At 37.1% G+C, this 18946-nt stretch overlaps 1 protein-coding gene across 1 annotated transcript in view; it reads right to left on the reverse strand.

Annotated features, from left to right (window-relative positions):
- Positions 1 to 1243: 1243 nt before the first annotated feature.
- The window catches only part of CLINT1 (clathrin interactor 1), a 47353-nt gene continuing 29650 nt past the window's right edge, over positions 1244 to 18946 (reverse strand). Inside the window, exons 7-12 of the mRNA XM_010578997.1 lie at positions 13779 to 14022; positions 13167 to 13248; positions 8716 to 8793; positions 4425 to 4720; positions 3488 to 3692; positions 1244 to 3004 (exon numbers count right to left, since the gene is read on the reverse strand). Of these exons, the coding sequence (XP_010577299.1) occupies positions 2643 to 3004; positions 3488 to 3692; positions 4425 to 4720; positions 8716 to 8793; positions 13167 to 13248; positions 13779 to 14022 (1267 nt within the window). The 3' untranslated portion in view covers positions 1244 to 2642. The remainder of the gene's footprint in view (positions 3005 to 3487; positions 3693 to 4424; positions 4721 to 8715; positions 8794 to 13166; positions 13249 to 13778; positions 14023 to 18946) is intronic.

Genomic DNA, 18946 nt, shown 5'->3' on the forward strand with positions numbered 1-18946 from the left:
GGAGAGAATGGGATAAAACTTCTATGCAACAGGCTGTCATCACTGCAGGCTGAAGATGCATGGGGATGCACCTGGCCCATCTTCTGAAGGAATCTGTCTGTGTTTTCTTTTCTGATGTTTATTTTGGTTCAAAGGACTTTGTGCTCATTCACCTGCAGACAACCTGGCTGGCTCAAAAAACTTCTTTTCACACTCCATACAACCTTCTTCATAATTAGGATACTGATCCGTAAGATGAATGATGTACAGTAGGGGCAGTGAAATCAGTTCAGTACTACAACTGCTCCATAAGACTATGTACCCTTGACTAAGATATAATGGACACAACCACAAAGAACCACTCTGAAGTGACCAAATGTTTTCCACCGGAGTTATTCTAACCCCTGACAAATATGCTTCATTATAATTAATCTCTTGATTAAAAGCTGCATCACTGGTTCCTCTGAAAAGATGTGAGCAACTGAAACAAGGACATGATCTTTCAAATCAAAGCCAGCTATTTAACCAGCTGAATTTACCTTAAAAGGACAGCATTATGAATAGACTCGCCCTACTCCTCAGAAAACCTCCTGAAGACTATTGAGAAGCACAGCACTCCTTCAGCACAACTAAGATATAGCAACACTGACTATAGGTTTAGTTTTCCTTACCCACCCATCTAACGCCCCAGGAACTAACTAGCTTTCTTCCCACCACAATTTTGCACATACTGAGCCAGTTTGAGTCTTCCCATCTGTTAGAACTAGAGGTTTTGAAGATGACTATTCCAAATAAGTTTAAAGGTTTCAGAACAGGAACCAGAGCGATCTCTCCTACTCAGCCGTTAAAGCTTGCCTTGATTACTTTGATGTAACAACACTTGAAAGCTCCTATTCTTTGAAACTAATTTAAACACATTGAATTGTTGAAAGATTAAAAACCGCAGTCAGCTAATTACACTCACTCTCATCTCTTATTCAGCAAATGAATCACTTTTCATTACCACTTAGCTGAAGTACATGAATTTCTGCCTAATTAGAAATGTTGTAGATGGAGCATTAGCAAGGCTGGAGTGGGTCAGGATATCTTGCCTGCTTCATTTTTAATTCCTAACAGTAGAGCCAGATAGGAAAGGCTTCAGATAAGAAGTCATTAAACAATTTTAAATTATTTATAAAAATTACTTTGCCCAAATTATAATTATTTTTTTTCCCCAAATGCTCTCATAAACGTCAAATGGAATGAAAGGAAAAGCAGCCCAACATTGATTTTAATGAACATTTTAATGTTATGTATAACAGAACATTATGAATACAATGGAAACAAAGTTTTATCAATTTAATAATAAAAAAGAAATCCAACATAAGAAAAGGGAGGCAATAAATTTCATCCTATAGTGCTTATTCTTAACAATATTCCCAGTTTGTGAATATAACAATGTCTTTGTATTCCAGATTCTAGAATCATGATTCATGTGAACTTAAATGCAGAATTACAGAAGGAAAAACAAAAACCTCAAAAACCTTAATTCATCCTTTTGTTTTCAGTAAATCAGTAAAATCTTTGACTGCTACAGGTTTCCTTTATTAATATATATATTTTTTTACTCCTCTATTGGACTCCACAACTGCTAATGCCATATTTACACAAAAGAATCATCAAATGTGGTATAAAAGCTAAGATCCAATGCTGTTGGGTTAGGTAGGGTTATAGATTTACATAACTTAAGTGTAATTCACCTTGTTATTTTTTTGTAATGATGATGCAAAAAATAAATATTTTTGCCTTTTGACTGCTGCTGATGCCCTAAACCAGTGACTCCATAAGGATATTGGTGGTACAAAGGATGCTAGAGTGCCACTGTAAAAGAACTGCAAGAAAGTGCATTTTCTGGAGTTTTCTGACAGGAAACCTTCCAGCCGTCTTGGATAAAGCTTCTCCCAGACTTGCACTGGATATCAGTTATAACAATAGAAGCATGTTAAGACCCCCAAAATCTGTTGATCACCAAATTGCTGAGAGAGGATTTTTACAATAAAAATTTGGGTAATATAGCAGTGTGGCTGGAACATTAGCAAAAGTATATATACATTCCAGGTCCCTTTGAATTAGCCATAATCACATATGTAAGCCATTTTTGGACAAAAATATATATTCTTATAAAAAACTGATCATAGTACTTGAGTGACTTCAATTGTGGACTCAGTGGTAGTAAAAGGAATGATCCAATTATGACAAAGCTATCAGGGAGAGGGGGGAAAAGAAAGTCAAGGTCTTCAAGAAAAAAGAAAAGTATAAAATTAGATTCAAACATTTTTACCCAACCCCCATTCCAGTCTTCCATCAAGTCTCAAAGTTAAAATTAGTTCTTCTACACAGGAAAGGTTTTTGTGATGGTCTCAATACAAATTATTTTGTAAAATCATCTAACACACTCCTTGGAAGAACCTTTCACCCCTCCAGAATTTGAATACTAGTTATTTCCACACTTAGAAAATAGCTTTTGGTTCTTTATGTAGACACTTTAACTGATAAAGAAAAAAAAAGTATTGATCAGTGTTTTCCATCCCTTCCCCAGCTATATTTGTGCAGCTAAAAATCCTTCATTCAGTCTGCCCATTTGTTTTATTTTTATTTCATTTTATTTATTTATTTTACAATCTTTATTTGCTAAAATTGGCAAAATTTGCAAAGGCATCTTGCTTGGGTTGTACAGTCCCAGGTGTCAGAGAGGTCATAGCGATATTGGGTACCCCCATTCCTATTGTGCCCGTCAAACCCATTCCTGTAGCTGGCACTCCCATGTTCATGTTTATTCCCATCATTCCCTGGTTCATCATAGGCGTGGGTCCCATGGAGGTCATTCCCATCGTACCTGACATCACATTGGGCATTCCCATGCCCACAGGAATGGGCCCTCCCATCAATGGGCTTGTCTGGGGTCGAACAGGCATCATGTTAGGCTGAGGATTGAGGTTCACGGCTGCAAAGTTTTGAGTCATGACATTCATAGGTTGTTGCATATCTGCAAAAAAGAGAACAGGGTGCAAAAACCATTCATCAGAATCTGATGCTGAAGGTACTCATGTATTTTAAGAAACTTGTGGCAACTGCTGTGAACAAAGATAGCCAAAAATGTAGCTATTTTGCTCGTTTCCCTGTTTTCTGCATGAAGACTCAGAAAACATTTACAAAAGTTTTAAATAGCGTTTTATAACAATACATGCTACTATGCATATTCTAGAGAAGTTCTAGAGATTAGGAAGCCCAAAATCAAGATACAGCAATGGTGCAAACTCTACAGTAAAAACATGCAAAGACACCAGCCTCCTAGCATGTCAGTCTCCATTTAGAAAATACCACTTTTGTCAGAACCATTGCAGTAGTTTAAGAAATAATTATGACAACGTAGGAAAACAGTAATTGACAAACTATTCCATCTCAAGGACAACCTACTAAACACATACAGGGCTCAGCGTGCATGCAAAACAGTGCAATAATCACTTACTTTGTTGCTGCATCATGGTATTAAGTGATGGCTGCTGGGGTTTGGAAGGCTGCATCCCAGGTACTAAATTGTCCAAACTGATATTTACACTGGGATCTGACCAAGTTGAGGGTAGAGTTTTGCTTGCATTCTTCTGGACCATCTCTGTGCTTGCATTATAAAGAGGGTTAGGCTTCGGCATCATAGTGTTCACGCTCTGCAGAGGCTAAAAAAGAAAAGTTTGTTGGGATCCACTTGAAACAATTTAGCAATAGGAATCACGACTAAACAAGTGTTAATTTTTCCACAGAAGACAATAAAAAGCCAATGAGATTTTTAGCCATGAACTTCAGCTCTTCCAAAGCAGTGTTGCCACGTGCCGTTACGCCATTAGAATGGGTTAAAAGAGTATTTTGTAAGCTAGCATCAAGCTCCCATATCAATATGTGGAATGACAGTGATCATCTGCAGTCAAGTTTTGAACTCAAACATACTGATTTTTTTCCTCCTAACACCAAGCTGACCTGTTATGGTTTCCAAAAACACTCTCCAGTGAAGCAGGCACTTCTGTGTTTTGGAGAACAGACTGGTCCTCACCTCCATCTACTTGAGGCTGGAAACCTATAACATTCTGTGAAGTATGGCTTTAAGGTTTAAAATATCATCAACCTCATGTTCCCCAGCAAAGCAGCAACACTTCATAGAACAATGAAGACCATCTGAGAGAAGACTAGCTTATAAAAGGAGGCTTTCCAAGAACATTTGACACCTTGTCTTTTTAGGAGGTTACTCAAATATTTCTGGACAAAACTTTCTTACAAAATGCTTATTGCAACATCTGAGTGACTAGGTATGGATTCCAAGAGTGGAATGGATTCATTTTCAATGTTGTGATTAAGGAGGAGGCAAAAGATTAACTGAGGAAGGTCATTAGCAAACTGTACAGATAGCAGCATACCTGTGACCTTGACATGGGTAAACTGATGCCCACAGCATTGGAGCTCATCATAGAGAAATTCATACTTTGTGAAGAGGTCATGGTTGTTTGAGAGGGGCCCATCAAATCAAAAAGGTCAGTAGAATTTGAAGCAGTTGGAGGCTGGCCAGAAGCTGGCTGTGAGCTACTGAAGAGCTCTATAGCTGGCTGCTGTGCCGTGCTGCTGAAGAGCTCTCCAGATGAAGCACTGGGACAAGGAGAAGCTTGGCTGAAGGCACTCCAGTCACCAAAGTCTCCATTTCCACTTGTTGCTGTACCTGAAGGAAAGGCAACAGTGTGGGAGGAAGGAAGACAGAAGAAAGGCAGAAGACTTAGAGAAGGGCACTGAGCAAATGCTATATTCCATGAACTGAAACAAATGAGAGCTGATTTGTGTCCGTCCAGATTAACATCTGCAGGTAGAACCTCCATCTGGACATCATTCCCTCTCATGAATATTCCAACAATTTTAACAAGGTAGCAAAGGAAATATGAAACACCCATGCACAGAAAGTAAAAGGATGTTTGATAACATGTCACCTGTGGATGCAAGACAAGTAGGGACAGGTTTTCTTTAGCTGAAATACAACTGAAAGATAACTTAGGGGTAGATTGGAGGCTCTAGTCAAAACAGCACCTAGAACTTTGATAATATTTATCAACTTTTTATTTCTGCTCTGGTATTTGCTGAGAGAACAGTTGTCAGGAATGAACCACTTGATAAACAAAATTCCATCATGATAAAACAAAGACAACTACTTCAGAACTTGCTTATATACAATTAGTAGCTCTTTGTATAAAACAATGCTGAGGGGAATAAAAACCAGAACTTTGAAAGCAGGTCGCCAAGGAATTCTTATCTGAGGTGATAAAGAATAATTTCTTCCCATCCCATAAAGTGCTCATGTAAAACACATTAAGTTTTCTAAATTTGATTCCTGAACTAACTGCCTTGGCTTGAAGCAGAAATTCAATCTTGGATCTAGCAATTCTCTCAGCAGAAGCTTTGCTGAACTCTTAGTTCATCACTCAAACTTTGTTTCATTTCACTATGCCAGGGTTGTTGTAGACAAGCATTTAAATGAAAACACAGCAACTTACAGCTCTCTCTCTATCTTACTGTGAAGAGCCTAATAGTATAAGCTATTTGTAGACAACTGCAAGGGTACCTATTTCAGGATCACAGATGTCCAGAGACACAAACCAGCGAACTGAGAATATGTCATAACCTTTGAGTCAAATGAGAGATGTTATCTCCCTTAAAAACACATGTTTTTCTATTAACAACAAAAGGGTTACTTCACAGGAGTGATAGGGGAAGAAAAGCTTACAAAAATATCTACAGGAGATGCTAAAAATAAAGCAACGCCATTTAAACAGCTCTCATTGCTACATAGTGAATTGTGTTCCAAGTTTGGGCCATTGTACAGGTCACCTTTTTGATTATGTCACTGATATACTTTTGGTACTTCAGCTAAGTCACAAGCAATGCCATTGCCATATGAAATGAACTTTGAGTTCTAATGAACAGTGAAATCATTCCTTGAATTTCTTTAGATGAGCAAATGAAGATTCAAACATGTAAAGCTGGGACAGATGAATCTAGTACCAGTTTCTACTTCCTAACCTATACAATGGCCATCTGTAGCAATTTTCTACAACTGTGTTCCACCCACTCAAAAAGGTAACTGCAGTAGTCTTTTATACTCCATGTAAATATTTATCAACATACATCTTCAACCTTTAGTCATCTTTATCTTTACCAATACATTAGCATTTAAAGAAAAGGAGAGTAAATCTGTTCACAAAATCCAAGTATTGCCAACAACTTCAGTGCACAAAGTAGACTAATATTCATTAGCTTAGGGCCTTACTAGAACATTTGCTTTGATCTCCCTCACAAAGAGGGGCTATATTAGAATGTTTCAATTAGTATTACACATTAAAAATTAAAGCCTACTTTAAATATTCCTGATAGATAAGTAAATGCTGAGTGTGCTCCTTCTATGTTCAGACCTGTGCACTGAGCACAAATAATGGAAATGGGGGTAAAAGGGATAAGGTTTTGCCCCTTCAGTAGAACTTCAAAGATGATTAATCAAGAAGGAAAAGATTTCTAGAGGGGCTTACGCTGTTCAGGAATGATTAATCATTTCACAAGACTTCTTGTCCCTTGCATAATGGTGATTGGAACAGATTAATCATATTAATGCAGATAAAGGTTTGTATCAATTTAGACTGTATTAACACAGAAATTATTTGCATAGTAGGCGGCTTTGTGTTTGCAAAACAACTTGGTTTTGACTAAGAAAGCCTGTAAAAAAATTAGAGCTGTTCTTTCCTGACAAGCAAATTAAAGGTGTATTAACTAATCCATGCACAGTACAGCTTTCCTAACACAGCAAAATAAAGGAAGAGATATAAACATGCTGACTAAAAGCTGGCTCGCAGGTAGATTTGCTGATCAACTTTGTTGCTATTCTTTTCTCATTTTGGACTTAATCCTACACCCTGGCTGAGAACCCCCATCACAAATACCACTGCTGCCCAAATTAACTTCACAAAAGATAGCCAGCCAGCTCCCTCCACTCCACGTTTGCAGCACTGTCCTGTCTGGGTAGCACTGTAGGCTCCCAAAAACACTCCACCAAAAGGAAGCTGATTGCTTTAGGTGGCTTACCAGCATTTTTTTTTTTTTCCAGTCCAATTTTAAGGGAAACGTTTTTCAGATGGTGGCCACATCTGTGTAATAGCTTGTATGTTTGCAGGCAAAATGACTGCACATACACTGAGCCAACCATATGGACACACGACAGCTCTAAACTGCATGCCATGCAACCAGGCAAGGGCAAAACTAAGTGCTGTCCCCACAAGCATTACTAAAAACTTGCTCTTGTTATTGGCAGGGGCTTGTTCATGCCTGACTTAAGTAAAGTCTAGACATCTTTTATTTAATAGGCTTCTCCTAAAAGGGAAAAAGACTGTAACAAATTGTTATTTAGCCAAGCTAAAATGAAGTGTTGGTCAGCTTCATGCCGCAAATGCATATATGCAACTTCAAAAGCCATTGGAGAGGTTGTACTGTGTATAGAAGACATAACTTGACTAAATTCCCCTCCAACATACCAGGCCTTCCGATAGTAACCCAGACATCATTGGAAGCTTTGGAAATAGCCTGTCTCAGCCTCCCCTTGTTATGCCATCTGACAAGGCCAACATAATTGTGTGCCTCTAAATAATTAGAAACTTTTTTTTTTTTTTTTAAATCTTAGGAGACAGGTGGGAGCTGAGGACATCTTTAGGGACTCTTTCTAGCACAGGTGGGCTGCTACTTTCCATTGAACATGATCCCATCTTTTGGTTTTGTTCAACTTACCCATTTAATTTACTGTCCTGCCCATAACACTAAGGTTCTTAAGACTGATCTGGACCCTCTGCACATGTCCAGAAACTATAAACAGCAACATAAAACCCTTCTAACAACTTTTCAGTTCACAGCATTATCACAAGCAAACCAACCAGACTACCAAGCACTTCATGCAAGTCTTTTTATCCCACCAGAGCAGCTAACTTTTTTTCTTAAATAATTAATACCTACCTGTATCTGAAAAACTTTCAAACTGTTAGTTGAAGTATTAGAAAAATTACTGGGTTTTATTGCAAATAAAATAGTTGAATAACCTTACATAAAACACTGGGAAGACTATGATGATTAATAATGTGAATGGTCCTATCACTACAGCCAATTTTCCAATCATTTTTGAAACACAAATACTGTCATCTTGAAGCATTCATCACTGTAGAACTCCAATTAATATAGCTCCTTGCCCACAACTGCAAGAGTGGGACATGCTGGGCTGGGTTTTTTAATTGTTTAGTGAGCACTTTTCAGCCAGCATTTAGACCTACACTTGGTTATTTCAGGTTTTACTTTTCCACTTCAGAAGTCACGTCTTATTTCAGTGCGTTTCAAAATTAGACTTGAAGCTATGTTTTAAGTCTTATTATATGCTTATATTATTAGATGAACAGGGATATATTTGTAACTCCTACTAACATTTTTCTGAAATAAAGTTCATGAAAAGTTTCAGGTCCAATGAGACATGTGCAGTGCCAGACCGTAGATATCTTCCATACTCAGTATAGTACTTGTGGTCCACTTACATAAACACAGTTTGCCCCGGAAAGGGAAGTGACTTTCAACAATGCTGTGTGGCATCTTTTCCCCTCTTTCTGCCCTTAAACAGCATTTCAATCCGTAAATTAATCCTACCTTGCGATGATGGGAAACTTGCTGAAGCAGCAGCTGAACTAAAATCAGCAAATCCTCCAAATGGGTCAGTTGATCCACCTAGAAACAGAAGGAAGCCAAATGCTGTTACAGGATTGTGCAAAGATCCATTGCAACAACTGCATGTGGGATTTATGAAGAAAAGCTGTTCTGTATTTGGCAAGATGGATTTATTGATTCTGCTCCCCAAGTCAGCACTGTTTTTCCTGTTCATCACCACACTATATTTATGCAAGCCTGAGCAACAATAAACTGGATTATTTCCAACTGTCTTGCAGATCTTGCAATTTTGTTTTCCTAGGGAAGAACTAAAATACACAAGTTTTTGCTATCTCTAAAAAAAAATATGGCAGGTTTAAAAAGGTTAACAAGTTTTTAACTAGTGAGGGATGCTACTAGTTTGTGGCAGTTTGTAAAATTAAAACTTTAGAAGCATAATGTATAAAAGCCAAGCATTTTTATTGTATAAAAGTCAATTTATTATGCTTACTACGAAAAATCACATGTCGCCTTATATTTAGTTTTTGTGTTGCTTAAAGCATGAATGATTCTGCAATGATCTTGAATTGGGATTTCAAGGACAGAGCTTGCATTTGTGTTCATTTTTTTATAAGTTTGCTTCCTTTCTACAGCAGGAACATCAAGTTTTCCAACCAGACATTTGTATACAGCACATAAATTATTAACTTCTGAATACAGCATAGTAACAATTTTTCACTTAAAAAATAGAGCCAAGGTATAAAAACAGAAGAAAGATTTAAGAACCATATGGGAAAGCTGCCTTTTTTTTAAATAAAAAACAAAAAAACTAGTTTACGAAAAAATCATCTAATTATTGTTGATACTGCTTTTAAGTAGGTGTTCCACTGAACTGAGAAAGCTAAGAAGTTGACCTTATTTGTTTGTCCTCAAAGATTTCACCTCCAAGCAGTCCCACCCTTAGAAGAAGCTGCAGCAGTTCAATTATTTTGCTTTTAGTGTTATGCGTACATTATATAGGTTACATCACAGCTGCTTAGCCTGCAGTGCTTAGAAACTAGCCAGGTGGGACTGGAACAGCTGTGCTGCACTCAAACACCACCAGGGACAGCTTCCAACATCTGGTGCCATTTCTGAATTGTCTTATCGCTGCAAGACATTCTGCCCCATCTGCTTCTCTCAACTGGGTTAATTAAACTAGAACCATCTCCTTTTTAATAAATGGCTAGCAGTAATAAAAGGAACCATTCACTTTCTAATACATGTGTACTTGTATTTCTTTTTAATGTTATTTTTACTGTAGACTTTGCCAGGAAGGCGACTGTTCTTCCAAGGGGAAATGTCTTTTCTTGCCAAGCGTGTAGCATACGATAGAAAACATGAGAAGGGAATGCAAGGATGGTCTCTCTGAGTTTTCAGAAATATAGCACTACTGAAATCCTTTTACCACCTTTTCAAGAGGGAGAAGATTTCATACAAAGTTAAGAAATTTCTTCAACACAAATTCTGAAGTAATCTAGTAAGCATCTTACATATGTTTATATACAAGTTTTATACTGACTGCAACCTGAGAACGAAAAAGGGTAAAACGAGCCAGTGAAATATCAAGCTAAAAAACTGTTCTGATCATGTTTACTCTGCCTACTGCAATGAACATTTTAAAATCTTTTTTCATCACATGTGTCCTTACAGAGTTCAGAACAGGGTAATGCTTTGAGAGTTTATATGCAGAATGAGCAACACAGATGACATACTCTCAAACCACATCCTCAAAAAATCAATGCTCTCATGTTATGCCTATTATCCCTGGGCTGTTTGACAAAGTATCTAGGGTTTAATTTAATTTTAAAAACAGAACTAGGTTCAAACCCAAAATAACCCCTTAACATTTTCAGTCAAGTCAACTTCTATCCCACCTCTATTGCCTGTTTTCAAACGAAACTGAATTCCAGAGAAAGGTGGCAGAGCTTAAATGAATGCAGTAACTCTCTAAAGAAAGGTATCACTAGCTAAGATTAAAGAGCCCCATCTCCAGTAACACCAAAAAAATTACTTCCAGCAAGTCTAGCCACAGATTCTACATCTTCTCAAACAGATTGCTCCTTTATGGCAACCAACCGTCCCCCTCACGTACAAATTGTGTTGCTTTAGTAATGTGTAACCCCCTAAGCCTCACCAACCTTCTTCTACATCTCTGCACCTGAAAATACATAGATAAGCAAATTCTGAGTTCCCTGAATTCACATGACTTCCCTGCCAGTTCCTTCACAGGACAGATCAAAGGCTGCATTTGACCCTTTCCCTGTGTCTTGCCTGACACTGGGAATGTTCCCACACCCTGTGCTGCAAGGAACAGTGGTCATAACTAGTGACCTGCACGTGAAGGACAGTGCTAATCTTCTCAACATGAGCTATCCTCAAAGATTCCCATGTGAGATCTGTCACTACAAATGAACCCTTTCCATCTGCCTTCCCAGGTCAGCAAAGAGGTTATTTAGCAGGACCAGCTGGTAATATGCCTCTTCTCAACACCACTTCTAAATGCTGCTTTGGAAAAAGAAGAAAAAAGGCAAAAAGGAAAAAGGCTTACTACAGCAAAGAACCAAACTGATGAAAGATTCAAATGCACCGTAATATGGAAGCTGCTATAGTTCTGTTTGAAATACGGGAAGGCTCACTTTGAATTGGAGACATCTATTCTCAATGTGATTTTATTTTTATACATAAAGACGTATACATATGTATACAAATAAAACCAAAAAGGGCTCTAATCTCTTTTCCCACAGAAATAAGAATTGGATAGGAGAAGTTTCAGTATTGATTTGGGCTAGTGGTTCTGATCCAGGATCTTAAAATTCCAGGAAACTGTGGTAACTCCAATGTACAACGAACACCTTTGTATATGAAGTGAATAAAACAGAAAATAACGCAAAATAAGTTGTTCCTTAAATTTGGGGGCATTTGTGCTTAAAAAACCAGATGTATGAGATGAATTTTATTTCTTAACCATTAGGAATTAACACATATTTCAGAAGAGACGTCTAAACTTTATCTACTTTCTGAAAAATAAAAGTGAACAAAGTTTTAAAGATCTACCAGAAATAAGAAAGAAAAGATTGAGACAGATCTCTAGTACTAAATTACCACGTCAATTTCCCTCCCCTCCAATAGTTTTGACATATTTTATATTCTATTAAATACTTACAGAGGTCGCATTTTGGTAGCCTAATGATGAAAGGAACTGTGTCGCACAGAGTGCTCATAATACTGGCTTTGCTCACACATTATAATAAAAATACCTAGTGTGACATATTACAGGGGTCCCACTACAATACACTCAGAAGCAGTATAACTTCAGAATGGAAGTCAGTAAGAATAGTTTTTACATATGCATGAATGCAGCCACCTTGCCACACATGTGGGCCCTCCAGCTACTCTGGACTGCCATTTTTTGGTACTTTCTCTGTGATTTTACATTGTCTTTAAAACAAAGAAGGAGCTGATATCTGTGGTCCCCAAGATACACACATACACTTCCACAAACAATGTGAATATGATCCCATATATAGTAGGAGAAGTTGCTTATTTGTAATGGAGAGCAGTTACATGAAAGGTTTCTATCTATGTAAAAACACACGCTCACATTTTATTTGCTATTCAAAGTGATCTTTAAACAAAAACTCTGCCCACAGTTAACTCTCTCCCAGCTGTGCCACTAGACCACAAATAGATTAAGTCCTTTGTCTATTCCATGCTAGCCACTATCGAAACCGTCAATATTAAGAACCATAAGCACAATAACAAGCAGGTTTTGAAAAGCAAACCACCAAACCCCTGAACTCCTCTATCAATCATGTATGCAATGCACTGAAATTTAACACACTCCTAAAAAGAAACTGCGTTTTGAGAGTGTAAGGATAAGTCCATATGAAGGTTAATGGACTTAAAATTCAAATGCACATTTAGAGAGGGAAGCGACATGTTTTACAGTGACTAATTTTACTTTTAGGTAGCAATTTCTTTTTGGTATTAGGGTTGGGATCAACCAAGTGCCAAGACAAAATAAGATAAAGAAACAAGTTTACCATATATTTTAGATGAAGGCTTATATGAAGATCATCCACCTCCAGCTGCCTAGCCTTTGAATTGCACTATGAGAAATGCTTGAATGTGAATGGATTGCACTTGCTTTTAGAGTTAATTATAAATAACTGCATTACAAACACAGTTTCTGACAGACTGATCTGGCAGTTAATCTTTGTGCTGCTAACATTTATTAGCCCCGTGCAATAGCACATCCAGTACCTTGCTACAAAAGGTTCTAGGCAGCTCCAAATTTTTTGAGTATTCATTTCTCAATTTATCTACCACTCTATCTATATAACAACAAACAAGCTTATCCTCAGGAATGGTTCAAAATATGCATTAAGAAAATAAAACCAAAATGTGCCTACCTGTTGAGACTGGCTGGCTAGTTCCATCAAACAACAGATCAACCAGGTCATTAGACGACTTGCTGCCAGAGGGTACAGAAGCCTGAAGAAGAAATCACACAATAGATCTCGTCTCATGATGTCATCACTCATCTTAAATGACATTGAGAAGTTTTCTGGGGTTTTTGGGTGCTTTGTTTTGTTTTGGAGAGATGGCAGATTTGTCTTTGAAGCCAACAATCACTGGAAGCTGGCTAAATTTCAAATCAAATAGTGAACAGCTAGTGGCTCAGGTTTTTTTTTCTGGTAACTGAAGAACTTGGTAACTCGTCAATAAGTGTGCAGGTTCAGAGAATCCTTCACACTTCAGGCCAAGATTTTATCTTTGCTTTCCTGAAGAGAGTAAAACATGGTAATGACTACATTTAAAAAATTCTACATCTTAAAACAATCACACAAAAAGGCATTTGGTAATTAAACTGTTCCACTGCCTTTGAAAACCCCAGTTAAGCATTTTTGATAAAATAGTTCCCTTGCTGCATAACAAAAATTCTATCCTAAACTAGAAATTGTCTCAGAGGCTAGAGGAAAACTGGTTCCAAAGTCACTTTTTATTGTGCTCTGCTGTCTCACCTTTGCTGTTGACTGTGCAGTATGAGCAGCAACATTTTGTTCTGGACTTGCTTTATCCCCTGTATAATGTGCTGCTGCTCCCAAGTCAATGGTTTTTGAAGGATTTGCTGTGCGTTTGTGTCTGGTGGTGGTAGTTTCTGTAGCTTGTGTAATATGAATGTGTTTTGTTGTCACTGTCTCCTCTTCATCTTTAAATTCAGCTTTGGGAGATTTACCTCTTCTTGATTTTTCTTCATCACTGTCACTAGAAAAACAAAAGCGATGGAATACCATTCATGATGGACTTAAGGGGACATTTGGCTTAAGCCACAAGAGGTTTTATTACTCTAGTTCCTTGTAGTTATGGTTTGTAACAAAAATACTGCTTCCCTTACATAATGCATCTGCATAACACAGCATTGCACCTATTGTACAAAAGTGATGAAGAAAAGCAAGTTATTTTGTTAAACATTAACTACAAGTCCACAGCAAAGGGTAATAGGAAATCAGTGTTTAAATCCAGTACATTTAATTACCTTCTGACAGGAACTCCCACACACGTTATGTAACACTTCAGCAACAAAAGTTAAGTTAGCAGGTCTGCTCAGTACTTAAACCAAGAGACAGAAAGCAGTGAAGCAAATACAGGTACTATCTTTTGGATTTCAAGAATTCCATTCCTATTTCAACTCATTTCCCTTTCCAGAGAAACAGGCTTTTATATTCTTTAAGATGTTTGCAGAAAAAGAATGTTTACAGAATTATACAATACAATGACACTATTCATTTTCTATCAGAGAACACATATTCATTCTTAAAATGTAAAAGAACAAAAGCGTCACCATTGTAGGCAAAAACTTTTTAGATGTCACTGCATAAGATTTAATCTGTTACATTTTCTACTTTTATATTTTAAAGTCTTTCACAAACAAACCAATTGCCCCCCACCAACAGACACGTTGCCCGTTATCATCAAGTTAAGATTTGTACATAACAGTGAAAATTGCTGTACAGAAAGCTTAAATATATTGAAACGTATTTTGAAATAGCAATTCCCTTAGCAACATAGTTGAAAGTGGAAGGTTTTTATATTTTAATAATGCACTAGAATACTAAAAATACAAAATTTAGGAAAGGCTTTCCCTTTGTCGGCAAGAATACGACAGTAACTGCAATATACTCTGGAGAGTAGCCTTTGTTCTCTGTTAACAACAGAGGGGTTTTTGGAATACACTGCATGTGTCATTTCCTCTATACGTATTGCCTACTCACCACAGGGGATGGCTCAATGCATTAACATCAGTGAATGTAAATGCCCACTCCCTTTTTTAGTTCTTTATTTTTAAAAGAAAAATATCACAGCTGCTGGCCAACCTAGCACATACCAGCACTTGCTTGAGCCAGCCTTACACAGACAAGTGAGCTCAAATGGCATCACCTCCCTTACCCTTCAACCCTGACTTGAAACAACACGCCTACTGTTCCAGTTCTGGATTTCTGCAGATACCCTGCCTATGTGCACAAATACACCAGAGGGGACCAGGAACCACATCTTTGTGACATCAGGATTTTAACACAAGCCCCCAGAGAAGACTGATCTGCACATTAGCATGGTATACATGGTACATCCATCCTAAAAGCCTCAGAGGAGTGTGGATAATGTTGCCTTTTAGATGCATGTTCAAAGTATCCAAGACCAGGACAATAACTAGTAAGGCTCAAGTCTCTTAAAACCTGCTGCAATGTATTTCTTGTCATCACTACAGAGCTGCCTAGTCCATATAAACATTCTGTGAGTTGAAGAAGTGACTGACAACCATCAAAGTCTGATCAATGAAGCTATTGCTACAGAACTGGTAGAGATCAATCTCACTAACGTAAGAATAGAAAAAAAGTGAGTCTTTGGTGATCTACAGCAAAATAAATGTCTAAAAGATTTGAGAAAAGAAATTAAACATATATGCCAGAAAGCAGGACAAATATTACAATACTTAGTTTTCTGTGACAACTTGTACTGCTTCCAAACTGTCTCAGGAGATCTGGTTTTTATTTTTCTTTAATGGTCACATTAACACACACAAAAAAAATTACAGATTAATGTTCCCTTTAAGTGTGTTTACTGTGAGCTGAATAGTAAAATTGCAATGCTTCATCTGAGAATTGCAGAATGAATATTATTAAAAAAAAGAAATAAAAATTATAGCTAGTATTGCACCAAATAATTTAAACAACTTCTGCAAAGGCAGTACATAGCTGCAACTTCCAGAAATCAAAGTATGGATACATGGTCTTTTTCTTTGCCTTAAGGTTTTTGTGGTGTGGAGTGTTTTTTGAACATTCTTTAAGGCAATAAAAGTAGTTTACTGATACTTTAAGACTATCTGAATTATATCCTACTACAAGAGTAATCCTTTACATGGAAGTTGCCTTTAAACACGGTTGTTGCATCCTTTTATAAGTGTACTAAAAGTTTTGCTTCCTTTCTAGTCTGTTACCTGCATCGACCTTTCTAAATATTGGAGAAACAAGGATTGACAGAGTTTTAAGAATTCTTGTGAAAAAAGTATAGTGTTTCAGAAGAACCTCTGTATATCTGCAGGTAATTTAGAAAATAGAACTTCAGCATACAAAGCTGGACTCAGGGCAGCAATTGACTTATTCACCTAAGACCTAAGAACTAACAAGCACTATGAAAGTACAACAGAGGTTTTCCCACCCATGGGGTGTTGTTTCTTGCCTTCTGTACTTCCAAGGGGATAATCTAATTCCCCCACAGCAGTACTAACATTTTTCTTCTAAAGAAAAAGCGCAGACTAAGCTTCTCCAGAGTTAGCTGTGTGAACTGCAGTTTCACTGAAATCTACTGTAAACTCAAGCCAGCTATATCACAGGTTAAGGTCTTAGTTACTTCAAGCTTTTTTTTTCCCCTTCTATGCAAACTACTAGCTTTGCAAGTAGAATCAGAAATCCAGATGTTTGGCCAAGTTTTTCTGCTGTGTGTATTGGAGGTAAAGATTGTGTCATCCAAATTCCATTAACCACTGTGAAGATATGTAAGTCACATTTATTCTTTGTGTTTAAAGACCTTTATTGGTTTTACAGTACTAAAGTAATAATGATTTATAAAGCTATTAAGATAGAAACAATAGAATATACAACAGCAGATTTGCCAGCTGAATGAGTTTCACCATTTAGTCACTTTTCCAAGGGAAACAGCAACTTAATTCAATGTTATTATATAGCAGCAGGCTACAAAAGCTAGTAAGTTTTTGGAAGCTTCTTTTCGTGTTTTTAGAAAAAAAAAATTGCTGAAGCGTGAAAACACAGAAATGCTGGAATTCATGAAACATTTACAAGAGAAAGTTATGTTGTGAGCTTAAGTCACATGACAAAATTTCATGTTTCTTTCAGTTTCAATATTTAATTTCATGCAAAATATAGTATTCTGTTAATACAACATGAATTATAAGGTTCATATTTACAGTATCTTTAAGTATAAATAGACAGACATTCTATAACCTTGAGTTCAATCTTCTTTGATCCTTTGATGCCTTCTGTAGAAAGAAACCCCTTCATTTCAACACTCTGATAAAATACCTTCCATATTGTCTAATCACCATGCCAAGAGAAGCCAAAAGGAAATTTCAGGCTGGCAGCCAAAGCAATGTTAGAGAAGCCATGCTGCCACAACCTGGATTCCTTCTTATGGCAGGATAACCTGCAACTACCAAATTGTTTTTGCTCATGTATATCCCAAAAAATCCTCCTTTTATTTCTAGTCCTGAGTTTACTACTTTCATAAATTTTGAGACAAATACCAGAACCGACATTTACCAAAAAAAGTGGAAGACAAATAAAAAGGAAGGGACAAGGGTTACAAGAGCAAAACAAAAATGAAAAATGTAATATTAGCCAGAGAAAAAGATCAGTGTGAATTGGGGTAGAGATGTACAGTGCAGAAGTCCTCAAAATAAGCTGCTTTTTATAAAGGTAAAACACTGGAAGGTGCAAGACTTTATACCAGCACAAGTAAGAGACTAGGAGCCATTCAGAAATAAAGCAAAGGAAATAAGATAAAAAATGTTTACTGTACATCCTCTACATGAAATGCAGACAGTGAGCTTTACAGATGTCATGTGACAAGGTGCTTTTGAAAGGTAAGTACAGAAAAGCACACAGCAATATACCATTGTTAAATTTGAAATTGTTTACTTTCCTTCTGATCCCTTCTCTTTGTAGTCTACTGATAGTAAGTTCTAAGAGGCAACTCTGATGTGTGCAAAGAATACCAGTTTTATGATTTATTAATGCCCTAGCAAGATGACTATACTGCCTTTTTCTCAGAAATGCTACCATTATAATTATTTTTTGTTTCTGTGCAAAATTGCTTGAATTTTGTAATATGCACACATCTGCATGTGTATCTTTATACACATATATATAAAAATGTGTGTGACTGCATCTGAAGATATTCCTGTAAAAAAATATTAATCAAATCTCAGTGCAAATTTGAATTTTGTTTCCCAAAAGGGAATTATTTCAATATACTTGAGCACTTTCTCTACAGCAATTTCAGATTCTGTTAAGTACAAATTTGATCTCCGGGTAATAAAATTCAATGCACCTGTTGAAGTGTGATGTATGTAAAGTTCTTTCTGCAGGCAATGCAGGGTAGGTTTTCTTCTTTACTGAAAAAATTTAATGACCAGATGTAAACCACAACAAGTTTCTTGAGAAGGTTCAACTGAAATTGACTTTAAAAAAAAAAGTCACCTGCAGTCTGTTCTTCCTGGGATCAGCTTAGGGGAGAAGCACTGTGTCAAAGTAGGTCTAAGCAATTTTGTATCTCCCTCCTCTTTGGCACTTCAGCATTCAGAGTAACTAGCATTGAATGGCAGCCTCTAGTATACTGGCACAAGGAAGACCACTGAATTGCTGAGACAAGGAAAGCTTAGGAAATTTCAGACAAATTCCCTGCTTTGCCAGCAGCTAAGCTAGGGTCAGTAATGGAAGTCAGCCAAGAGCAGTTAACTATTGACAGAGCTACATTATTCCCCAAGGCCAGTAAGAGCTGTGTAAGAAGTCCAGGAAGGAGGTATTGAACCCACACATGCTTCTGTATGGACAAAAAGAATGGCAGAGTAACTAATAATCAGCAACAACAAAGAGCTTTGTAATAACAATTTCAC

This window comes from Haliaeetus leucocephalus, unplaced genomic scaffold (assembly GCF_000737465.1).
Source record: "Haliaeetus leucocephalus isolate CR32 unplaced genomic scaffold, Haliaeetus_leucocephalus-4.0 Scaffold656, whole genome shotgun sequence".
NCBI lineage: Eukaryota > Metazoa > Chordata > Aves > Accipitriformes > Accipitridae > Haliaeetus > Haliaeetus leucocephalus.